The 26,423-nt window shown below is 41.6% G+C and overlaps 1 protein-coding gene across 2 annotated transcripts in view; it reads right to left on the reverse strand.

Annotated features, from left to right (window-relative positions):
* PPP2R3B (protein phosphatase 2 regulatory subunit B'', beta) overlaps positions 1–26,162 on the reverse strand; it is a 49,375-nt gene extending 23,213 nt beyond the window's left edge. The window contains exons 1-2 of one of the 2 annotated variants that reach the window (XM_015410977.1): positions 26,104–26,162; positions 23,372–23,766 (exon numbers count right to left, since the gene is read on the reverse strand). In XM_015410977.1, the coding sequence (XP_015266463.1) occupies positions 23,372–23,716 (345 nt within the window). In that variant the 5' untranslated portion in view covers positions 23,717–23,766; positions 26,104–26,162. Of the gene's footprint in view, positions 1–5,280; positions 5,911–23,371; positions 23,767–26,103 lie in introns of those variants that run through there. The other variant, XM_015410978.1, reaches the window with a different exon arrangement.
* Positions 26,163–26,423: the final 261 nt, after the last annotated feature.

Consider the following 26,423-nt stretch of genomic DNA (forward strand, 5'->3'; position numbering starts at 1 on the left):
GACAGAAGTGCCCTTGTGGTAGGTGGGGCCTGGAGTTCTCCTGGGATCGTAACTGATCTCCAGACCATGGAGGTCAGTTTCCTTGGAGGAAAGAACAGCTTCGGAGGGTGGACTCTATGGCATTACATCCTTGGTGAGCTCCCTCCCCTCCCCAAACTTTGTCTTCTTCAGACACCACCTCCAAATCTCCAGGAATTTTCCAAACCAGATTTGGCAACCCTATCTTGTGGTTATGTGCACACTGCACAGAGCTGTTTGGCCCTAGCCAAGAAAAGATTGCTTAATTTAGGCAAAGGCATAAACTTAGTATCTCTCCCCCCTCCCCAATTACAACAGGAGGAGCATAAAGAGACCCTTATGGGCTCATCCAGTATTTGCATATATTAAAAAAGGAAACAGAAACTCAAGGCTTTCATACACTTGATATCTTTGTGCCGACTATACAGATTAATGTTTTTGAAATCGAATGACATATAATGAGCACTTTGCACTGATTTAAGTACTCCAAATAGAAAATTCAATCTCTCTGCATTGTGTAATGCTGTCATTTTCTTTGATCATCAGATTTTATGGTTCCTTCTGCATAGATTTATGGCCGTTCAGGAGAGGGGGAGGAAGAGGAGGAGGAGGAGATTGGATTTATATTCCACCCTTCACTACCCAATGGTGTCTCAGAGTGGTTTACAAACTCCTTTCCCTTCCCCTCCCCATAACAGACACCCTGTGAGGTAGGTGGGGCTGAGAGAGCTCTCCTGAGAACTTCCCTTGAGAGAACAGCTCTGAAATAATTTATGACTGACCGAAGGTCACACCAGCAGCTACATGTGGTGGAGTGGGGAATCAAACCTGGTTTCCCAGATTAGAGTCCACGCTCCTAACCACTACACCAAATTGACTTGGCAGTCAGTACAGTGTTGCCCTGAGGTTATCTAAATGTGGTTTTGAGCTGCACTTTTTCCTCCCAGTTGAGAAAATGTGGAGTGAATGCTAGATGCAGAATCACCCTTTTGCAGCCTCAAGTACATACCAAGAGCAGATATTAAGGAAGAGTGCTGGAAATTATACAAAGTATAAAACTCAGCTCTAAAACAGCTTTCGATTCATATATAATTAATTCAGTTAACTATAGTTAATTCAAAGCCATTGTTCTTTATCATATGGAGCAGAGGTCCATCAGTGGATATTAGCCACAAGGTATAGATAGGTATAGATAGCCACAAGGTATAGATAGCGGCTCTGGGGCAAGTGATGCTCTGTCTTCTTGGTGCTTGGGGGGGGTCAACAGTGGGAGGGCTTCTAATGTCCTGGCCCCACTGCTGGACCTCCTGATGGCACTGGTATTTCTTGCCACTGTGTGACACAGAGTGTTGGACTGGATAGGCCTTTGGCCTGATCCAACATTGGCGTTTCTTATGTTCTTATGTTAGGTTACCACCACTATGATGAGAGATTTTGTTTTTAGCTAAGCATATCACACATTGTAGAGATGGTTCACAAAGTCTGTCCTAAAATTATTTATGCATTTGTATAACCACAAGATTCTGTGTGTAAGTTCCCCCCCCCCTTCAGAGGTCTAGAGAAAGAGAACCCTGGTGATGTATTTGCATATCAGAGGGAGGAAGAACCAGAAGATCCGTATAAAACTCAGCTCTAAAACAGCTTTCAAGTCATTACTAAGTACCTTATAATATAGTTAATTCAAAGCCACTGTTCTTTATCAAGTTACCACCACTATGATGAGAGATTTTGTTTTTAGCTAAGCATATCACACATTGTAGAGATTGTTCACAAAGTCTGTCCTAAAATTATTTATGCATTTGTATAACCACACGATTCTGTGTATAAACATGTACAGAAGTGGTTCCCCCCCCCCCTACAGAGGTCTAGAGAAAGATCACCCTGGTGATGTATTTGTATATCAGAGGGAGGAAGAGCCAGAGGATACAGAACTTACATAACTGAAAAATTCCTGGAGGTGCACAACCATGTAAGACCACTATGTCAGACACAGAGGAAGGAAAAGGTGCAAAGACCACTGGGGGCTATACTGGCAATAGAGATTGCAACAGCAGTCTTCACTATATCTTTCAAAACAAAATCTTCACTGTTAATCAGGCACAGGAAAAAGGAACATAAAGTCTTAATTATATACAACTGGAAGTAGTTATCCTCACTAATATTGTGAAACCAAATAATAATATTCCGTGAGCCTTCTTAGTATTATACCACTCCACAATGCGAGACCAATACCTTTCATATTTGCATAACGCCCTCCCCCATCAAATTTCGTCCCAGCAACTAATATTCAGATACATGCTGGCACTGTATTTGGAAGGCCTACTGCCTGCTGCCATGGTCAGTACCGATCACATCCAAGTGGTGCAGTATCTTGTTCACTGCAGTGGCCAGTCAGATGAAAGCGCCCCCCTCTGCTGCCACTGGCCACCTTTTCAGAGAGTCATATTCATTATTCATTTACACCCTACCTTTTCCCCCAATGGGGACCCAAAGTGACTTACATAAATCTCTCTGCCATTTCATCCTCACAACAATCTTATAAAGTAGGTTCGTATGAATGTATGTGACTGGCCCAGTGTCACCTAGGAAGCTTCCATGCCAGAGCAGAGATTGAAACCTGGGTCTCCCGCACTCTGATCTGACACTCTAACCACACTGGCCTTCCATATCCACTTACAAAGTCATCATGATGGATGACTGATCAGCACTCTAACTTTAACACAGTCTAAAAATTCTGATTAATTAAATCAATATTAAAGGCAAAGTTTTCCCTTGCTCGAAAGCTAGTCGAATCCGACTCTAAGGGGTGGTGCTCATCTCCGTTTCCAAGCCGAAGAGCCAGTGCTGTCCAAAGACGTTTCCGTGGTCATGTGACTAAATGCCAAGGCACACGGAACGTTGTTACCTTCCCACTGAAGCGGCACCTATTACGTAAATATCATTAAATTAGGCACCTGTGCAGCATCATTATGTGCGTTTGTGTATAAACAATTGTGAGATTACACCTCCCCCTACAGTGCAATAGAGAGGATATCCAGAATTAGACAGGAGCCTTGCTGCGAGAGTTGGACTATAAGGAAGGCCGAGCACCGAAGAATAGATTCTTTTGAACTATGGTGCTGGAGAAGACTCTTGAGAGTCCCTTGGACTGCAAGAAGATGAAATCAAGTCAATCCTAAAAGAAATCAACCCTGACTGTTTCCTGGAAGGCCAGATAATGAAATTGAAGCTCAAATACTTTGGCCACCAAATGAGAAGGGAGCACTCACTGGAGAAGACCCTGACGCTGGGAAAGATTGAAGGTCTAAGAAGACGGGGACGGCAAAGGATGAGATGGTTAGACAGTGTCATAGATGCAACGAACATGAAGTTGAGCAAACTTCAGAGGACGGCGGAAGACCGGAAGGCCTGGCGTAGAGTTGGACTCGACTGTGCGACTGAACAACAACAACAACTTGCTGTTCACCAAGCCCTGAACCTCAGCAGTCTAATGCTATGTGCAATTGCTATAGTCCAGATCTTTCACAACAACCCTCCTTCACACTCTCCAAAAAAAGAGCTGTACAGTATCCATATCCTACCAGGAATTAAGAGTAGGCAACAGTGAGAAGTGCTAACTATGGATTGTGCAACAGCAAGAGCAACATGATTATTGTATGTTCACACAACGAAGGAGGCCTGCTCTCTACATGCAACTGAATACTATGTGGAACCCCAGTCCCCAACAATCCTTAATCTATCCTGTCTCCAGTGGTGCCAGAAGAGCAACACAAAGAGCAGTCTAGAGATAATACTGGAATTCTGCTCAACGGACTTTCAAACATCTATGGATTTACATCAATTGTCTGCTTTATAAGGTGCCAGCAGAAGCCATTTCATAACAGCACTGTCCATTAACCACAGCAGTTTATGTGCTTGATGTAGAGATACAAATGCCCAGCCCTGACCTGGATAGCCCAGGCAAGCCTGATCTCATCAGAGCTCGGAAGTTAAGCACGGCCTACCCTGGCAAGTACATGGAAGAGTGACCTTCAAGGAATACCAGGGTTGGGACGCAGAGTCAGGCAATATTCAAAGCTACCTCTCTGAAATGTCCTAGCCCCACTAGCGGTCACCAGAAGTCACCATGACTTCCAGGCTCGCAAGCGCGCACGCGCACACACACGCACAAAACCCAACCAAACAGAATATGAATGCTAGGAAAAGTGCAACTTCCTTACAACAGAAATGACAGCCTGAGAAAATCATATGGTTCCAATGCAATGAGGGATTAAAAAAAACCAAAAACTCTGAATGACCCAAAATAATTTTACTTTTTCCCTGCACATTTATAAAACTTAGAAGGATCAAGAAAAATTGTTTGGAAGACCTTATAATCCTGTCCCTTTTGCATGCGATTTTCGTATGCTTGTTGCCAATCTACATCTGTTGAGTGCTTTGGTTGCCCTTTGTGTCCAATGTCATTAATGAAAACTCAAAAGAAAAGAGGGGGTAGATATATCTGCTACTATATCCTGAAGGACGTTCTTGCCAAGGCTGCCCAAAGCAACTGTGGTGGCACAGTTCCTATCTTTATGTTAACGTTATTTGTCCCACCAGGTATTTTTAGAAATGGTTTAGAACGCTGCAGCAGGAAGACTTCTCGACAAAGAGTAGTTGCCAATGTGTTATTTCTTCCGATAAACAAGCTAGAAAATTAAATCTCTCCAGAGTTTGATTACTACATTGTGCAGGAAGAAATGCTTGTAAAAAAGAAACATTTCTAGAATATGATTTCTGCAACAAAGGACAGCAGCTGAAAAATGCACATTGACTCACTTATAACATCCCTTTTAAAACAAACTTTATTTCAGTTGTTAGAAATATGCAGTGTTGTCAGGTTAGGTAAATACACGGTATTATTTAACACTTTGTTTTCAACTGTACACTTGCACGATCCAAAAGCTAACACAAGGAGCAACCATATTTGGGCAAAATTATATTGTTTTTCATCCCCTCTTTTACATACCTAACCCTAATGAAGAGCATGTCTGAAAGCCCACAGTTAACAACAAAGGCAAGCTCCAACTAAGATTTGCATTCAGGCACACGTTCATGTAGTTTTACACTAGCCTAACAAAAATCATTTTGATTTTCCAGAAATTTCATAGTCCAGAAGGCAGACAGTAAGATATACCTGGTTACTTTCCACTGAAACACTGAAATTTCCCCCTTTAAAAAAGTCCATAAGCCACACAATCAAATGCATAAGACTAAACAAACCTGGACTTGTTGGAAAGCTTTGAGTCTTTTCTTGAATCTGGAAGGCAGAACAAAATCACATCCTCGAGCTAGCAATGCCAATTCCTTTCGCAGATCAGGGTCTTGTCGTAAAGAAATCTCCTTTATCCTCATGCTTTCAGATTTCATATACTGCTTGAGCACGCACCAGTCCTGGCACTTGAGTCCCAGTCAACAGCAGAGCCCTATTATCACACAGTGCCACTTAAAGCAGCAGCTGCGTTTTACTTCTGTGTTATTCTGAGATCCAGTTCAACTTAGCCTGCTCCATACATTAAAAGGAACTTGGCTGGAACTGCTAACACAGACAGGAAAGTCACTTTGGGAGCCAGCCCCTCACTCCACGCATTCCAATGTCTTAATGGTACGGTATAGTATGGAAACGAAAGAAGCCTGTTATAAAAGTGGCACTCCAAACCATCAATAAAAGAAACTTCTAATTTAGAAAAACCAAGCTGGGAGGAACATGAAAATGCCAGCCATGGTGGTTTTGCAGTTTCCCTTCTTCCTTCTCTTTTGCAACAAACCACTCAGTGTGCTAGTCTCCAAGTGTCCTATTGAGGGATTAAAGCTTTCCAGACTCGCATAGCCCTTTAAGTGCTCTGTGTCAGAAAATGAAGCAACAAGATCCACAGAGATCTGTAGTACAAGCTGCTAGTACAGAAACAAGATTTGTAATCCTGCAGCTATATAAAGTGCCAAAGCCAGAGAACTTGTTCACTTTTTAAAAATAATGACATACAGCTTCTTAGAATCTTTCTTCCTTTAGAATCTGTCACCTCCCCTTCCCAAAACAAGATGCATAAGGAGTACAAATCCCATGATCCTGAACTGTTTTTCTTTCACATCTCAGTGAACAGGATCCTACCCTCCCTTATTAATATAGATTTTAATATAGAGTTCATAAACATTGCCTTGGATTTGTCATGCCCAGACCTTTTTACTCTGTAGACAGCTATGAATCACTTCATGCACTAACAAAACCAAAAACGCTGTAAGATGGGACTCAAACATGTGTGAAGGGAATGACACTTTTCTGAACCTTCCACAGAAGGTCAGATATAGTTCATAATGTTATACCAGCCAAAGGGAATTACTTCCCTTAGCTGAGGTACTGAAACTATTACAACTAAAAGGATAAAAATTATTATATTAATACAGTTAAAATGATTGACAGGAACACGAGCTTTATATAGAAGTTTTCAGTGCTGGTCGTGACCCGCTTCAGGGAACACAAGCAATTCTACACAAGATATTCCTTCATGCAGTCCAGCAGATAACTAAAATTCTCCAGAATGTGTTCAGCTTAAGGCTGGTTAGAACTGGTGGCCTGCAGGCTAAATCTGGAAAGTAAGAGTAATTTTGCCACAGCTGCTTTACTGCCCACTAGGCTATGATTAGCGAGATGTAATTTATATTTCCGCAGCATATATGTTTTCTTAATGGGATTTACTATTACAGGTCTCAAGCAGACAACAAAGTTTCTCTTATTTTAAATTTGCTTTATAATTCGAGAATCTTGTAGAACAAAGGCTCTACAATTTTGCTTTCCCTAATTTAGGCCGGGAGCAGCAGAGGATTTAAGCTTTTTTCAAGATGAACAGCTTGTGATATTCAGAAGCAAGCCCCATTGAGTTCATCTGCACAGCGGAGTTCTCAAGTGACTATTTTTATTATTTATTTAATTTATTTAATTTATATCCTGCCCTCTCCACCTGGGCAGGCTCAGGGCGGCTTACACAGCACATATAAAACAACTAAAACAAGAAATCAAACAAAATCACAATATAATTATAAAAGCATATAATATAGTGCTAGTGCAGTTCATATAAACGATGGCGGGCATTAGCAGCATCCTGCATAGGCATACAGTCAGCTAACGTCAGAGTCTGGGTATATCTGGCTGTCCACAATGGTGTTAATATTGGGGCCAGGGCCTCCATTTATTGGGTGTGGCTACTTAATCAAAAACCTGATGGAAGAGCTCCATCTTGCAAGCCCTGCAGTACTGTTAAAGGCCCTGCAGGGCCCTGATGTCCTCCGGGAGCTCATTCCACCAGAGCGGAGCTGCCACTGAGAAGGTCCTGGCCCTCGTCACAGCCAGCCTGGCTTCTCTGGGGCCTGGAAGGGCCAAGCAATTTTGGGACCCCGATAGGGACTATGCATAGGACTGAGACCTAAAGCATAATATTTTACTTGGTAGAAATCGTTATGCATCTGTAGTTCTGTACCAAGACCTACTGATGAAAATATAGGTTGCAAGACCACATCAGGCCACATACTTGGTAGAAATCGTTATGCATCTGTACCAAGACCTACTGATGAAAATTAGGTTGCAAGACCACATCAGGCCATAAGGAGCAGTAAGAAATAAGAATGCAATGATAGCACAGAGAATTGCACCAATTAACACCACAATATGGTGCCAACACCACTGTGTAATTACACAGTCCATTCACCTCCAATTGCTTATCCCAAAGCCAGGCAGACTGGAGAAACTCTGAACCACAACCACCGTTCTTAGGCAACAGTGTCAGAGTTTCATACAACAAGTTAAACCCCAACTTTTTTCTATGACAAGTCCACGGTTTACTTAGTAACTATTTTAAGCTGAGCTGCAAGTAAAATACTGGCAAACTATTACCCCTTTAAAAAGATGTGTATATTTTATGTTTATATGTTCTTTCCCCACCAAATATAAACAGAACATTCTTGGAATGCTTGCTTGCAAGTGGCAGTGTTGTATTAGGATCAATCTTGAACACCAGGTGGTAGAGGAGGCCCAAGGGTTTTTGGTGCTTTGGGTGGATTGCCACCAACCAACCAACCAACCAATTAATATGCAACAGACATTAAATCATCAAGATCTGATTAGGAAGAGGAACTTCTTCCAATAAGAATTTAACTTACAAACAGCATTCTTTCATTCAAACTTAGGAGAAACCGTAAAAATATGGAAGATGCAGCCAGCCTGTTTGGTTTGATGATAATTTCTGTGCCAAACTATGGTTTGTAAAGCCACTATTTAAATAATTTGCATGCAGTGGAGAACTGTGGCTTGCTGAGAAATAGCAGCATACAATGGGGGAGGGAAAGGAAAGCACACTCAAGTGCGCAGAACGTTCCCAGTCAATGTAACATATGAACCATGCCTCACTTCAACTAGTTCTTTCAAAACTGTATTTACATCTTGCAAAGTCCCACCCTAAACCCTGTTCTGAACAGCTTAGGGTGGCAACTAAATCCTATGCTGGTGTATCCCAGAGATACTCATGCACACCTGGCACAAATGGACAGTCCTGGGATGGGGTGGGCTTCAGCCAGCTATCCTAAGACCCCCTAGCCCAGTTCATGCTCCAGTGCAATGTTATACCAGCAACCAGGACCATTCAAGATACAAAGAATTACAGTACAAGTCCTTCCCATTCTTCCCTCCCTAACTCCAACTCTGGACACAGTTTAAGATACCAATTAAATCTGCAGCCACTGTCCATCACAGACTATATAAACCCTAGGCAGAACATCCATTGCACAAATGACACAATATGCAGTATGGAGATACATCTCTTTGGCCTCATGTCAGGCACACTTAGAAGACACATGGAGTTTTGTGACAAGAAACCTCATTGCATAAACAAACACGTATGAGAGCAAATACTGTGGCATATTTGTAATATTGCTGTGCTCAGAACCCTACAGGCATTCCACCTCAGGACACAGATGCTCAGTGGGACTTCTTAGTCTTCCAACTGTGAACGCAAGGGCAATGCACCCTACAGAAAGAGCAAGAGGGGTGGGGCCTCAAGATGAAACGACTGAAAATGCTTCCCTGTGTGCATCAGTTCAACAATCTCCATCCCTCAACACTTGGAATTCACAGGGCAGAAAGGGAGAGGGGCTCTTGCAGGGTTGCTGGCAGTATATCACTGTGCTGTCAGTGCAGTGTCATGCCACTGTACAAAGGTAGCACAACCGCAGTCCTTGATTACTTTGTGACACTCTACTCTGAACAGTGCTATTGCCAGTAACACACTTATGGTAACTCCACCAAGCATCCCCTGCAGACAGCACAGACACAGCTCCAGTGCTAGGACGTATGGAAAGTAGTCTCAGTGATTCGCTTCTACTCCCTGCTCCTTAAACAACCTTGGTTGTCATCAGCACCGGACTTACAGGTGGGAGGGCTAAATGTCTGTGCAGATATGCTTTTGCAAGGGATAAGAAAAGGTCCCACACTTCCCCAGATCACTGTCAGCATGATATAAGCCATGTAGTTCACATAAGGAGGGAGGGAGAGACAGACCGCAAGGGTTCCTGAGATGCGTAGGAGAAGGCCGTGGTAAGCGCAGTAAGGAGTGGTTTGTAACTGAAATTCAATCACCACAATATCTGAATCCTTTGGTAATTTTAACTGCTGGAAAGGACTGGGGTGTCCCACTGTAGTCATCTATATTGAAAATGCTAATTGGCCTTCCAGTGCTTGGGGAAGAGAGAGGGAACTTTTCAAATGCTAAATAGAGAAAAACACCTGTCACTTGTATTGTCATCATGTAGCAACAACATGACTACGCTGGTGTCAACCCCTATTAAAAATAATAATAATAATAATGAGTTTTCTTGATGCAAGCAATGACACAAAGGCAGTTAACTGTGAAAATTCAGAGAAAGGAGGTGTTACATTCAAATACAAGGTGTACCTCCCATTCTGGACATATCAAGACCATCCCCAACATCATCATGCCAGGGAAGATAGTTTTTCAGGTTAAAAAATCCCAGCGTTTTTAGCAAAACAAAATAGGCTGCATAATTTATGCAGGAATGGAGGATGATATTGTGCTGAAACAAACAAACAAAAAAGGTACACTACTGGAACTGATGAAATGGAGAAAAACCTCCACGTGGAATCAACCCAAGATGATCCAGGAGCCATAACATGTTTCTTATAAGCAAAGTCTAAGGAGTCTGAGACTTATCAGTTTTGAAAAAAGACAATGGGGAGAGAAACATGGTAAAGGTTTATAAAATTGCACATGAGGTGGAAAATGGATAGAGAAAGCCTATCCTTCCCCATAATACTAAAACACAGGGGCACCCAATGAAGTTGACAGGCAATGGTTTCAGGATAGACTTTACCCAGTGACTAATTAAGCCGTGAAAATCACTGCCAGTGGATGTAGTGATGGCCACAAGCATAGATAGTTTTAAAAGGCGGTTAGAGAGATTTATGGATACTTCATCAGTGCCCTGACCTGGACGGCCCAGGCTAGCCTGACCTTGTCAGATCACAGCAGTGCCACCAAGGAAGTCCAGAGTTGCTACACAGAGGAAGGTAATGGTAAAACACCTCTGCTTGTCTCTTGCCTTGAAAATCCTGTGGGGTCATCATATGTCAGCTACAACGATGGCACTTTCCACCACCAGGTCCATCAATAGCTATTAACCAATTGGTTACTAAAGAAAATCTCCATATGCAGAGGCAGCAACCCTCTGAACACCGCCGCTAGGAATCAGCATCAGGGGAAGGCCTTGGCCTCCATGTCCTGTTCAGGTTAACAGATCGGCCACTGTAAAACAGAATGCTTGGCTAAACAAAGCATGGACTGATCCAGCAGGGATCTTCTTATACTGCCCTTGCATCGTCATTCCTTGCCTGGCAAAAGGCTGGTGGTGCTTCTTGTCCTGTCACTTGTGCAACAAGGTTTTGGGCATTTTCTCAAGGTTGCCTCTGCTCAATCAGTTACAGAGGTATGCTGGTGATGCGACTGGAGTTGCCATATTTCATTTACAGAGTGAGTGAACCTGACAAAAGAGAACAGAGTTGCAGAAGGGAAGAGGACTTGAACCCATGTTTATGGAAGTTCATTGTATTTTTGTTCTTTCCATGACTCAAACTCCTTTATTATGCTTTGTATAGGAGCAGCAGCAGCCTGATGTTGGGGTGTGTGGAGCTGTGTCAGTGTGCATTAGTTAGCTGGCTGCTTACCTGACTTGCCTGTTGTGGTGCTGTGCCATGATTCATGGGTTGCAGTAGGGCTGCAAGTGCAATCGCTATGCTTTGCATATCTTGCTTTTAGGTCTTTTGTTCACTAGTATCTCTTTGGCAGAGTGGACAAAGGTTATTGACAAGCAGCGGCAAGAACATTCCAGGGTCAGTCATGTACTAGCATCAGAATATTAGAATAGGGCTGGAAACTGCTTAGAACTTCAACTCTTCTGTGAATGTCCACTGTTCTGTGAGAAAGCACTCAGGTTCCACCTTCATATAAGCAATGCATACTAAAACCTTCATTCAGTTTTGGCCTGCAAAGGCTCAGCTCAGTGGCCTCACTTTAATTATAGCTTCAGAACAGTTTCCTGTGTGTCCTGTTCTGCTCTTTCCATAAAGTTCCTACAATTTAGGGAATGAAAACTTGGAACTCACAGCATCTTAAAAACCACACATACACTTCAAAATCCACTGGTACAGAACTGATGGGAACACCAGAATTGCAAATCATGAGCAAAACCAACATTTTATGTAAAACTATACTATTTAGGTTAGAGATAACCAACAGATAGGGCCAAAGCCACACCTACTTTCAAAGCAGTTTTGAATTGGCTCTCCATCAGCCATATTAAACATTAACCAAATATAGTAGCATTTTGTCCAGTTTCATACAGACGGAAGAGTTCTAAGTTTTACAAAACTATAGGTAAGAGAGAATCTACAGCTTACATAGCAAGCACTTCAAAATGGAATGGCCTGAGGAGCCCTGGCCTGGATAGCCCAGGCAAGCCTGATCTCACCAGATCTCAAAAGCTAAGCAAGGGCAAGTATTTGAAAAGAAAATCTCCAAGGAATACCAGGGCATGGATGCAGAGGCAGGCAATATCAAGCCATCTTTCTGAAATCTTCTAGCCCACTAGGGAAGTCACCATGACTTCCAGGCATCCAGCATATTCATTCTCTCTCTCTCTCTCTCTCTCTCTCTCTCTCTCTCTCTCTCTCTCTCTCTCTCTCACACACACACACACACACACACACACACACACACACACACTGAAATGGCCTGGGACTTCCCAGGCACATGTTTCCCCACAATATAGCAGCTTCTAAATGTTACATGGAGCCAAATTTATTATACAGCTCCATTTTGTAACAGGGGACCAGCACAGGACAACACGCAGTCTTGGTCTTTGAAACAAGGTTTAGACTGAGTCAGTACCAGTTTCTGTAGAAGCCAATATCTGACTCAATCCAAGATACATTTAGGGTGACTGTCACCTGCACCCTTAATTTCTGCCTGTTGTACAACTGTTAATCCATTTCTTCAATCTCCCTTTCTTCAATGAAGGAAGGACTAGAAAGACTTTTCTAAAGTCAGAATGAGGAACAGATTTTTGTATACTTGTTGAAATTATTTTTAAAATATATCCCACCTTTCCAAAAGCTCAAGCGCACTTATAGCATCATCATATTAAACATAGGCAACAGTAAAATATTAAGAACAAAAGTATACGCAATTTAGGATACATAGAATAAAATTTTTTTTTAAGTATTCTGGTACAGTATAGAATGCAGATTCCAGCCTGGTAGCAGCAAAACAAAACTAGAGTCTAGTGGCACCTTAAAGATTTATTCCAGTATTTTTGCATCTTTCACTTGCATTTTTTTAAAAAACTATGTTATTTTTCCATATGAATCAAACTAAGCAAAAATTTTACCATAAATTCTGCAATAAGTTGGTATCAAACTCTTGTTTTATTTTGCCATGAGTGCAGGAAAAGTAGGCTATACTTTTTTAGATAAACAAAGCAATCATAAGCAGAGTTCTTGGCTTTCTTGTCACCACTTCTACTGTAAAACACCACCCCCTATCCTTTGGACCAGTATGTGACGTGGTATGGAAAGGCAACTGGGTGGAGATGTAAAATTTCTGAGAATTTTGAAGCCATGAAAAATTGTGGTTTTTTAAAAAAAGAAACCCAAACTTTGGGAAAAACAAATGCATGCATTTTCATACCTACTTTGGTGCTTCAACATAAAACGAGTAACTTATAACCAAGATAGCATATATGATGGTATTAATTGGAATATTTATGAAAGGGAAAGCATACATTCCATAGTTTTCTGCAGGGAAATTTACAAATACAGACAGTTCTAAACTGCTGTTATCACATCTTATCTTTGCACATTTCACTCAAAAGAGAAACATTTATTTCATAAACATTTTTTCCAAAACTACCCCAGATTTCCAATGGAAAAACAGAAAAAACCCTTCAAACTTTCTCATGCTAAATATTTTGAATGAATAAAATAGTATCTCATTTCACTCATTCCAGTTTTTTTTTAAATCCTGTTTTCCCCCCTAGTGCTTCTCAAAAGATCTCATTAGAATTATTTTTTTTTTAAAGAAGCAATCAGAAAAACGTCCTTCTTAAAGTTTTCCTTTCTTTGAGCTTTCACATGTCAGGGGTGGGGGTAGAGACAGTACCAGTGAAAATGGTAAACACAACCTTTTTTTACTCACTTTGTAGATCAGTGTCCAGGAAGTACAAACAGTGAAAACCTAAATGGATTGTGGAGACTGGGAAGAGGATCTTGCCGAATTGGCTAAGCAAAAAAACAATATGACACAACAACAGGATTCAATGTAAGTGTAAACTGATACACACTAGGGGGAAAATGTCTAACTTCACATATACATTGATAAAGTTTGAATTCATGGCAATTGACCAGGAAAAAAACCCTGTGAGTTCAATGAAAACAACTTAAGATGCAGAAGTGGAAAGAGCAAGTTTGGCACTGATTACTTGGAAAGAGACTGAAAGCAAGATAGAACAAATTTAGAGTCCCGTGGCACCTTTAAGACCAACAAAGGTTTATTTAAGGTATAAGCTTTCATGTAAGCATACTTTTTAAAATACTGTAGAATGGGAGGTAAGGTTCAAACAAGATAAATACTATAATGCCTTCATTTAGATCTATAATGTGGTTGCATTTAGAATACTGTGTATAGTTCTAGTCATTCCACCTCAAAAGGTATACTGTAGTTAGAAAAATGTGAAGAAAAGGTCAATGGAAACAAACAAGGGTTTGAAGCACTTTCTCTACAAGGAAAAGCTAATAAGCTTGGGATTTTACAGTTTATAAAAAAAAAAGGATAACAAAGGGGGATGTAATAGAGGATCATAAATTTGAGGCACAATTAGAGGACTATAAATTACATATGGAATAAATAAGATCCAAGAAGAAAGGCAGCATATACATGTTTTAATAAATAAAAGTAGATACAGGAGATTTTCTCTCCTCCCAAAATACAAAACTTGGAGGCAACCAATGTAGTTGACTCCTTTGCATGTTATGCTAATAAAGGTTTGTGATTTGTGACTACTTTGCACAATGTACAATCAGCATGGAACTCATAATGCCACAGGATGTAATGATGGTCCCTAGCTGAGATATATTTAAAGGGGGAAATAGACATATTCAGTTAAGATAGATCCACCATTGCCTATAAGCCATGATGATTAGAAGGAACTTTCATTTTCATAGTTGGTGGAACTTTAAATGACAATTGGGGGGGACAGCAGCTGGGAGAAAGGTTCGCTTCGGTTGCCCTCCTGAGGGCTTTCAGAAGTACCTGGTAGGCCACTGTGGGAAATCGTGTGGTAGACTACATGAACCACTGATCTGATCCAACAAAACTATTCTTATGTTAACTGATTTCTACCAGGGTTAGTTAAGAGATTCCTTGTGCAAGCTTGAGATTTCAATTTACAACACCACTGCTTAGACCTTTGATATTCCAATGCAGGATGGCACTTGTGAACTAATATTTCCATACCTGCATTTGCCAAGATAATACAAATGCAGAGGTGAAAGCGTCCCCCACCCTACTCCTAGCCAGTTTTTTATGGACCCCAGATGAGAAAAAAATAAAGTTAAAGCATCCTGAGTATAAGGCACTCACAGGGAAAAAATTAATAGGTGGTAAAGGATTGAACACTCTTCTCAGTGACTGCTAGTTATTTCCTGCAAATGCCCTGCCCTGGCATTTTCCTATGATAAAGACACAGGGCTAGGAAACACTTTAGCTTTTTAATATCTGCTTCTGCTTTTAGGGTCACAGTTCACAACATTCTTGCACTGAGGTCAATACACCTAATAGAGACTAGGAGCTTTGTAATGTTTGCTTAAAACCACACCAGTGGTAATTTTCATATCAAGGATATTTTTGAATGAGCCACTCTGTCCTCAGGATTACAGAACTGGACATTTTGGTACTTACACACTAGTGAAAACTGCTGAATGATCACGATACTGCCCCCCAATGAAAAGAGTGTGGGAAGAAAGAAGGATTATGTACCTGGAGAAAACTCCCAGGCTAGCTCTTGTAACTACTAGGGACCTTTTCCTACAAGGGTTGGTCTTCGCCCCTAGTATGAATACAGTTCTTGGAAGAATGTATATTTCTAGGAATAAAACAAAGAGATCTATTTTTAACAAGATGATTAACAGGAGGCATTTCATGCTTGCCCTTGAAGGGAACTGTGCTTATGAGCCATTATTTGCAAGACAGGCACGCATTCCCACAGCTGCTAAAAGAGGTCCTTTCATTAAGCATTCTTATTTATTGATCACTACTTCCATCAAGGTCTGCCCTGGCTACTATTTGGATGGGAGACCTCCAAGGAATACCAGGGCAAACCACCTCTGAATGTCTCTTGCCTTGAAAAACCCACCAGGGGTCGCCATAAGTCAGCTGTGACTTGACGGCACTTTCCTTCACCACCACTTCCATCTCCAACTTGAACAGCAGGTCCAACTCCCTTCACCAAGGGTTATTCCAGATGTTCCTTCATTTTCTTCTCAACTGGACGTAATGGAGGGCAAAGAGATTCCCAGTTCCACAATACAGTTTCAGGTAATATAGATGCCACAGTTACATTAAACAATGCATTCAGTCTCCAATTATATAAAGCAATACATTTTAGGCTGTGTACCCCCTATATTCTGGGTGAATACAGGTGACCACTTCACCAAATGAAAATGTGGAGAAGCCTGCTAAGGTGTGCTTAAACTGCTAAGATACAGACAAACGTGGTTAGCGCTGTACTGATCTGTAGCTGTTCTTGATTCATCCTTAATTGTTCTGTTGTCATGGAATGATGTTAGTTCTACCCATCTACCCTTTATGCACTGCTGTAGCATTCTGCCACTATTTCCTAGTTCTCTGTTTACAAAAGTAAATCATTTATTTCATTCTTGCTTTGTTAAGATACACTGATAATGTGATGTTTGCACCAGCTTCCAATTATATAGCTAATGTTATCTTCTGTGATTCTCCTTTTTTAAAGAGGGGAAGTCATTTTTTGAAAAACATTTGTAGCTTAAAAACAAAACCATTGCCTGCACACCTGCAAGGAAGGGGAAGTTAATACAAGCCCCGTAAGCCAATAACTGAAATTATACACACACACCTGTATGAACATTTGTGTTTTGGGGGGGTATGTAGGGGTGATTTTACCTTAAATGTCTTCCTTTTTAATAAAGGAAAGATGTTATTAGCACGAACATTTTATTTGATTTAGTTTATTTATAGTGAATCTTTCTCACTGAGACTCAAGGCAGGTTACAGAGCAAATTCACATATATACTATGCCTTAGTAATAACAAAAGAGTTGTACAAATATAAAATATTATTTGCATATATTATTGAGGCTGGATTGTCACCAATAGGAGATGACACTCAGCTCTATCCCATGCTTCTAGCTGATCTCAGGGAGGTGGCAGAAACCCTGCACCAGTGGAGTAGATGACCTGGGATTTATGAAGTCACCCATTCTGGATGGGGTTGCACTCTCCGTGAAGTAACAGGTTCATAGTCTTGAGGTGCTCTTAGACCCAGGTGTACTGCTGGATAAGCGGGTGGCAGCTGTGGTCATGTATGCCTTTTACCAGATTCAACTTCCCTGGGCAGAAAAGATCTGGCTATTGTGGCACATGCCCTGGTTACATCTAGATTACTTTAGTGCCGTACAGTATGTGGGGCTGGCTTTGAAGTGTTGCAGCCAGGATGTTGACTGAAGTGGGTTGTAGGGACCATATCACTCCAGTCTTGGCCCATATACACTGGCTTCCAAGTTGTTTCTGGGCATAAATCAAGGTGCTAGTGTCGACCTTGAAAGCCCTATATGGTTTGGAGCCAACATATCTGAAGGACGGCCCACTCCCTTATGTACCCACCAGGTGACCCCATCTTCTGAGATCAGGCGGGTGCCAGCCCGGGAGACAGTCTTCTTGGTCATGGCACCAGAACTCTAGAACTCTCTCCCCAGGGAGATTTGTCTGTCCCCTTCTGCTGCTATCTTCTGCCAACAGGTGTTTTATTTGGCTTCCCCTCAGTGATCCCTCCTTCCTGACAACGTTTTAATTGTTGTTTTTATGTATTTGTATGTATCGGATTTCTGTTTTTGTTTTAATGATGCGTGTTTCATGGGGGGTTGATTCTACTGGTTTTAAGATGTGCTTTTATTATGTATGTTTTAATTTATTAGCTGCCTCAGCAGCCTGGCAAGGGCAGAAAGGCAGGATTAACATTTTGTAAATATAAAGAACAATTTTAATGGCATGTTCGTATTCACAACCCCACCCAGCATTTCAGTGTAATCAAACCGCAGAAACAGAGACTACAGCTTCCCAACAACAAATGTCACGCATGTATACATACCCTCAAAAGCAAAATTTGAATAGCTCGCAAGAACTGAAAGTATTTAAATAATTACAGAAAGAACACAATTATGAAATCTGAAAATAGAGGAAAAGGCTGGGGAGACAAACTTGTCTAAAAAGACAACACTAGATATGAAACTATACAGCCTGGCAGAACATCTTTCCTCACTCAATATCACCAACTATGGATTATTACAGGGCAATTATCCAAACACAGAAAAATTGTGAGGATCCTAAACTTCACAATGCATATGAATGTGTGGCAGAAAAGTTTCTATTATGTGCAAACTTTAGGGGCTAGGCTGGACATTTAAAAAAAAATTAAGCCTGTCTTGTATCTAGAGATGTGAAGTTTAGAACACAACAGACTTGACAACTATGGATAAATTATAGATAAGCAAAGGAGAACTTCGACTAGCACAACCAGAGCTGCAACATTAGGGTTTATTGCACTTTCAAAGATTCCGGGTGGTAGCCATGTTGGTCTGAAGCTGCAGAACAACTTTGAGTCCAGGGGCACCATTAAGACCACCAAAGTTTTATTCTGGGTATAAGCTCTCGTGTGCAGAATAAAACTTTTATGGCCTTTCAAAACATGCTTGATTTTTATTGCTTTGTATGCAGGGCTGCCAACTCTGGCTTGGGAAATTCCTGGAAACTTGGGAGTGCTGCTGGAGAACAGAGGGAGCTCAGTGGCAGGGGCAGACTGAGAGGGGAAAATCAGCCCTGGAAAAGGGTCCAGTGCAGTGCAGTGGTTAAGAGCCACAGATTCTAGTCCAGAAAACCAGATTTGATTCCCCACTCCTCCACATAAAACCTGCTGGGTGATCTTGGGCCAGTCACAGTTCTCTCACCCACCTCTCCTGATGCCTGTTGTGGGGAGGAGAAGGGGATGCGATTGCAAGCTGCTCTGAGGCTCCTTAAGGTAGAGAAAAGCAGGGTTTTAAACATTCTCTTCTTCATCCCACTGTCCCAAAAGTGGGAAAGGCAGCCTGACAGGCTCAGGCACTGCTGGCTTTCTGCTGCTGGCCTAGCCGGTGTGTACGTGCACAGGATCACGGGTAGGAGTGCCTAATGGCCAATCTGCCCATTCTGTAGGGATATGATGCCTCCAGGAGAAATAATCTCTGTAGTCTGCAGAGCAGTTGTAATTATGGGAGAACAGCAGGACCCACATTGAAGCTGGTACACCTATTTGTATGATCCTTCCATGCGCCCCTCAGTCACTGGAACACTAATCAGGATCCAAGAGATTACCTTGCCAGTGCTCCAATTCACTAACTAAACATTCAGATTCACTAACTAAACAATCAACTATTTGCTACATGGTAGTCTGTTCTTGCACTGCAGCACCTGTCTGTGTATTACAACTAGACAAAGTATATAATACGCAGTTAGAGAATGTAAATTTTATTGCAAGTATCAATACAAGCTTGCACAGTTCTCCTCTCAGCATGAATAAATATAAATGTTCATACGTGTACAGACCCAATCGCAGCATACTCCAACTAAAACAGGGTCTGTTAAGCTTTTCCTACATCTAGAAATGTAAAATTTACAGAAGTTTTGAAGCCATGAAAAAACACTCCCCTGGAAAAATTGGAAATCTGGGAGAAAATCAGGGTTGCCAGCTAGCCTCCAAGTGGGGCCTAAAGATCTCTCGGAACTACTACAGATCTCCAGACTACAGACATCCATTCCACTGAAGAAAACAGCTGCTTTGAAGGATGGACTATGCTGAGGTCCCTCCCCTCCCCAAACCCCACCCTCCACAGGATCCACCCTCAAATCTCAAGGAATTTCAAAACTGGAATTGGCAGCTGTGACGTACTGACCTCCAAAAGCAGGATGCTTAGTGCATCAGATTCAGAGAGCTGGGAGACTGAAGGGTTAACGCCTCACTGTGAAGCACAGGTTGACTGACAGGCCGCTGCCTGTGTGCACCTCCCCTTCTCTCTGACTGGTCAGCGTCATCTGAGGAGAGCTTTAAGAACAGCTGAGGAAAAGGGTCTTTCCCCCCTTGTTTTGTGTGTCTGGTGTGTCAGAAGCCAGACCAGTAGAGTTAGTGTGTCTGTCAGAGGGAAACAGACAAGTTCACTTGTGAAGTGAAAGGACATGACTCCTTCCCCTTACTGTGTACCATCAAATCTGAGGGAAAATTCCAAATAAGAAATTTAGTCTAAGTGTCAGCCCAAGCTGAAAGTCGTTGATTTCACTGGGAAGAACTGAATGGCAGTTTTGGCAGGAGGGATTGAGCAGTAGGTTGAAGCTGCCAGTCTAGCCAAACAGGAAAGGAACACTGCTTCTAGGAAAAGGAGAATATTTCCCTCTCAGTTATTCAGTGGGTTCAAAACTGAAGGGAACCTCTGGATTGGGTGAAAAGGGAAATGGGTCTTAGACTCCTCTGGAGTCCAAGGGAAAGCTGGGCGAATAAGTAGAGGAAGGAAGTACTAATCTCCAGGAAACTAAGATAATTATATGACTCTTTATTAACACACAGTGTTACTGTTAAGAAATCTCCAAGACAAATTTCTCACTGTTAAGAACTGAGTCTCTAAGGAACTAAACTTCAACAATACTTTGTTGCTGTTCAAAATATCATGATTTGTAAATACAACAAAATGTACCTCAGTTTTCTCATCCCCTGCATTTAACTAACCCAACCATGCCTACTTAATAAAATCATCTTTCCTGTTCGAACTTTACTTCATGTCAAGTGCCGTTTACAAATGAAATAACAAGAGGGCTCCTGCTTATTAACAATAAATCTCTGGCCTGGGCAAAAGCCAAATCCATTCTCTATCACCGGGTGGGACCTTCAGAAAGTCATAAACCTTTTATTACCACACACTACCAAGGGGCTGCTGGTGGGAAAATCTGCCTCATGGGAAAACTGTATCCAATACTTACATTCCTATCAAAGGCAAACTTATTTTACTGCTTTAATATGAAATGCATCATTTATAACTGAGATGGCAATAAACATGCACTACCTGGCACTTTTAGAGAATGAAATAATATGAATTCCCTAGTTTAAGCAATATACCCTGCCTCAGTGGGAGAACAAGGGTGTATGTGTAGGAGAGTAGTTAGATGAGTGGAAGGCACATCCTTGTACCTGTTAGTTGTGGGACACCACTCTGAGAAATTCACCACCAGAAGCCTGAGCTGTCTGTTTCCCAGAGGTGATACATTACTGAGCAGCTCTCCAATTGCTATGTTGATATTCTAGTTATATATTTTCAAAGTTATTTAACCCCAAGCCTAAAAGGGTAGGGTAAGTTAGAAATCCTAACCTTCACTCAAACTTCACCCTGACCTGGACAGCCCAGGAAAGCCTGATCTCATGAAATCTCGGACGCTAAACAGGGTCGACTCTGGCAAGTACTTGGCTGGGAGATCTCCTTGAAATACCAGAGGCGGGAGGGCTGGGGCAGGCTTTCTCTCTGAATATCCTCTCTGAATATCCTCCAAGCCTCCAGTAGGGGTCAGTCACCAGAGGTTGCCATGACTTCCAGGTGCACACACTCTCACATGCACACACACACACAAAACACACACCCCCCCTCAAACTTCAAAGCTACAGCCTGGGCAAACAAAGCAAGGTGTATTTTAAATAAGGTTTCAATACAGCATTTTCAATGTACTGTTCTTAATAATTTACTTGTTAGAGATAAAAGCAGTTACCATAGCAATACCATGTGTCCTGATCCTGATCCTAACACTGTCACTATACAAAGCCCTTGGTGAACATCAGAAGCACTATGTAAATCACTTTAGTTAAAACAGAAATCATTAATGAAGCCGTGTCTGAGGCCCTGGACCATCAACGACATCACAAAAGGCAGAAAGAACATTGAGAGATGATGCAAAGTACCACGTAAGATAACTAGTGCTGACAACAGCTGACAACTGTAGACTATAAAAGGCTACACTTTTGTGCAACTGGTGCATGTTTGAAGGACCAAAACAAAATCTACAGCAGCTCAAAGTTCACCTGTGAGGCAGAAAACTACTAAAGGGGATAGGCCCTACAGAGTGTAGTTATGTGTTTCATAGTACTAGTGGTCTAGTAGTCCCTTGGATGGTGCCCAGAATAAACAGCAGCAGGAATGGACTATATCCAACTCACATGTTTTAAGAATGTGCATGTTTCACACTGGCACAGTAGCTAATAGCCTCAGGTAAAATACTGAAATAGCATGTTGTATGACTGAGCTAACTGTATCAGCATCTGCGTGCTGTGTGTTCCATTCAAGGATGCACTTAACACACATGTGTGCTGAAAGAAGTGGGCCTATTGGAGCTCAGATAACAAGATCACCAAAATGTCATATCAGCAATTCCTCAGTGGTTACTTTTCAGACCCTATGCTTGCTTTAAGAGCATAAGGAGAGCCCCGCTGGATCAGACCAATGATCCATCTAGTCCAGTATCCTGTCTCACACAGTGGCAAACCGGTTCCTCTGGACAGCCAACAACAGGGCATAGAGGCCAAGGCCTTTCCCTGATGTTGCTTCCTGGCTCTGGAATTCAAAGGCTTAGTGCCTCTGAATGTGGAGGTTTCTCTCAGCCACCATGGCTAGTAGCCATTGATAGACTTATCCTCCAGGAATCTATCTAACCCCATTTTAAACCTGTTTATTCCTGTGGCTATCACTACATCCTCTGGCACAGAATTCCATGGTTTAATCACCCTCTGTTTAAAGTAGTAAATTAGTTGGAAAAGCAACTGTCTGGAAGTTACCTTAGGTTTGTGAGCTCAAATCACAATTTCTTTTTAATTCTTTAAAAAAATTAATTAAGTTTTTGAAGCAAGAGTGGATTTTTTCAGACTACACCACTTATGGATAACCTTATGATTTGCTTTAGGTTAAGTATCTAGCAAAGATAAGGCTATGTTCAACTCATTAATATTAAACAGTTACTTGTTCCCCCACCATGGTGCTTGATGACCTTTTCAGAAAGTGGGAAGGGACGTTGTTAAGGAAGGACTTGTTACGAGCTGCCTTCATTAAAACGAAAGGGTTTTCCAAAGCTGCAACAGCAGCTGCAACTACTGGGGGACCATAAGTGCCCATGCTGGTGGTTCCATTACTCCTGCAGGCTTTCCTTCTTATTCCTCAATCTGCCCCCCTGGGACCTTCATTTCTTTCTATTTCTCTTCTGTGATTCTTTTGCAAAGCAAGGAGGGAGGTAATATGTTTGCCCCCAACTCTTGCAGCAGCCATTTTGAAGAGGTGCTCAAAACCCCCACTCAAAATTCTAAAGGTATCTTCAGGTTCAAAAAGTTTGGGGATAAATATTACAAAGCAAAAACTAATCTCTTACTTAAAATGATCACAAAATGATACTTACCCTTCTGCTACTTGAAGACCTACGTATTCCTCGACTACTAGAAAACCTTCTTGGACTTGTTGGTGTTCCCAATGGCAGAGCAGGAGAAAGAACAGGAGGACTTGTAGGAATTAAAGGAGACAGCAAATTGCCTAACATGCTCTGCTTGGAGACAGAGTTTATCTCAGAAAAAAATCGTTTATTGCCTTTAGCATCACCAGAACCAATTTCTATCTTCTCTTCATTGGTTATACTTCTTAAATAGTCCTTGAGCATCACCTGTGTGGTTGTTTCACCCAACCAACACAAAAAGAGTTCATCCACTTTCATTTTTAGTACAGGCTGCAAAACTTTCACAGCTGGCATTTTTCCTCAACAAAGCATCCCCAGTTCAGATCCAACCGTTTTCCAGTTTCCTGCAAAACAAGATTTCTATTCAAAAAGATTTCATCTAAGAACATAATTAGTAGAAAGACACCCCAAGATTGTAATAACCCCAAAATGACATATTATGCAAGCAGAATATATTAAAAGTTACAGAAACATGTTGACATTATGGTTAATAGTTGGACTGAAAGAAAATAAAGTTAATTTTGTCCCTGTGCAGCCATGTAAGCAGACAAGTTAACAAAACATGTCAAGGAAATTTAGCAAACATACTAAACAACCCTATACATATTTGGATTGGTGTCTACAACCAGAACATTTTGTTCATTCTGATAATTTTTCATTTTACTAGCTCTGTCCAGTTAATTAGATTTTGGAATAAACAGGGGCACGTAGACTACAGCCTACCTAGTTACTGAGGTTATAAGGTTAGGTTCTGCTGTTTGCTACTGCCAGAAGTTGAGCAAGTGGCACATACAACAGGACCCATTTGGTAGGGGTACAAAGTTTAAAATTCTTTCCCCTGTGAGACATACCTGCTGCCTCCTAATGTGTCCTTTAGGATGATAGCTGTGACATTTCTTTTTCATCAGCCTCTTGATTCAGTTAACTAGTACCAAACTGGTGATAAATATGATTGTTAGGCTGGCCTTTTTTTTGGTTATAGGGCCTGATGCTGGATCCTGCAGTATTCTTTATGCTATCTTGTTTTGATCATTTATCCTTTAATTTCTAGGTTATTAGTTCATTTTTCTGATTTCTTCTCCCTACCCCAGTGTATTTTGTAGCTGTGATTTTATTCTGCTGTAGAACACTTGGTGGTATTTTATATCAAAAAGATTACTACACTTGAACGAACAAGAACTGGCTACCATATTATTTATTTATTTATTTCAATTTATATCCCGCCCTTCTTGTGAATGGGCTCAGGGCGGCTCACAACAATAAATATAATACAATCTAAAATAATACAATAAACCCAATCCCTCTAAGTGGAGTTAGTGTGAGCCAGCTCACAGTTTTTTAGCCTCTGGCTCACACATTTTTGTCTTGGCTCAGGAAGGATGGCTCCAGAGCAAACTAATTTGTATTTGTTGTAGCACAGAGACTAAGAATATGAGCCAAGAAAACCCTGACTCATATCTTACCTCACCCACAAGCACACTAGGTGGTCTAGACACGCCCTGTTATCTCAGCCTTTTATCAGCAACATGGGAATATCATTGATCTACCTTACAGGAGCAATATAATGCTTTCTTAAGTAAATGCTTTGAATGGTTAAAAAAATTGTGATGAGGAAAGAGTCAACAGCACCGCATGGAAATTATACAGCGAGTCTGAAGTAGATTCTAGTCTCAAATAAGTGCATATGTGATGAAGTTATTGAATATTAAAAGGAGGGTCCTGTTCTTCATTACTTCACATATTCCAGGGCTGGAGAAAAAACAGAAAAGGGTTTGGTGCTAAAAGGCAGCTTATTATCAAACCTCACTCAACCTTCAGTATGTATCAAGAACGGATGTTTCAGTTACCAAGCTCTGTCAGCACAAGCGATTCCCAAAGAGACCCATAAATGGATTCAGGGTAACGTGAATTAAAAGGCACACTAGCCAGGCCTCAAACCACTAGCAGTGCCAAAGAGTTGTCAGCCTCCAATTGTTACAGTTCCTTGGAAAAAGTTAAGTAAGAAGGACTTAAGCTGAGAGCAACTTTTCCTCAATCTCTATCCTGGAAAACTGGTGCCGACGTGCCCAAGTCAGTCTTTTCTCAGGACACTTTGCACACCAGACTTATGACTTACTACATAAAACAGGAAAACATAGAAACACCTATATAAAGGAAGGCTAACTTGCTTTTCTCAGGACACTTTGCACACCAGACAAAGGAAGGCTAACTAGTACTCCTCACAGTGTAACTACTGAACACATAAATTCAGCAGGTGCAGCTAACAACTCCAGGTTTTCAAAACCTATTACTCCTAAGGTGCCACCTTTTTGCAAGAGGTGTCTTTAATAGATACCTGCAGAAGTGCCTCCCCACTCATCGCTAATCAAAGGCTTCGCACGTTGAACTTGATCTGGAATAGAGCTACTGAAGGCAGAATAAGGGCAGCAACCCCTCCCAAATTCTACCTCTCTACAAGCACCCACCAAACACCCACTGTTAGCAAGATATTTTACAGAGTCCTCAAGGCAGAGTGCTGCCACTCATACTTGTACAAGAGCTCCTGCCACTAAAAATAAAAACAGTTCTTAGACCCTCAACAAAAATGCTGTTCCGGGTGCCTCCCCTGCCTGAGAACAGGTGTAACGAGATAGGTGAGTGAGTGGGCGGAGGAATTTAGGATGACCGGCAATTGCACTCACCTTTCAAAACTACTGTAGAGATAAGTCAAACCGAAAACTACAGGCATAACCCGTTTTTGAGACACGGGTCCCGCCCACCACAGAGCAAAGCGTCTCAACCCGGTTTGATCACTCCCACCTAACCTCCCGTTGATTTTAAAAACAAGTATTTACAATTGTACTGCTTTTGCGCATGCGTATAGAATACGCGCATGCGTCCTGGACTGGGGAAAAACAGGAAGTAAGGGATAGGAGGGTCTGTGCGTGGGCACGTCCGCGCGTTAAAATTGGCGCGACCCAGCTGGAGCCCGCCGGCTTGATTGTATCTCGTGGGGTAGTGG

The sequence above is a fragment of the Gekko japonicus genome, unplaced genomic scaffold (genome assembly GCF_001447785.1).
Source record: "Gekko japonicus isolate JY-2015 unplaced genomic scaffold, Gekko_japonicus_V1.1 scaffold244, whole genome shotgun sequence".
Taxonomy (NCBI): domain Eukaryota; kingdom Metazoa; phylum Chordata; class Lepidosauria; order Squamata; family Gekkonidae; genus Gekko; species Gekko japonicus.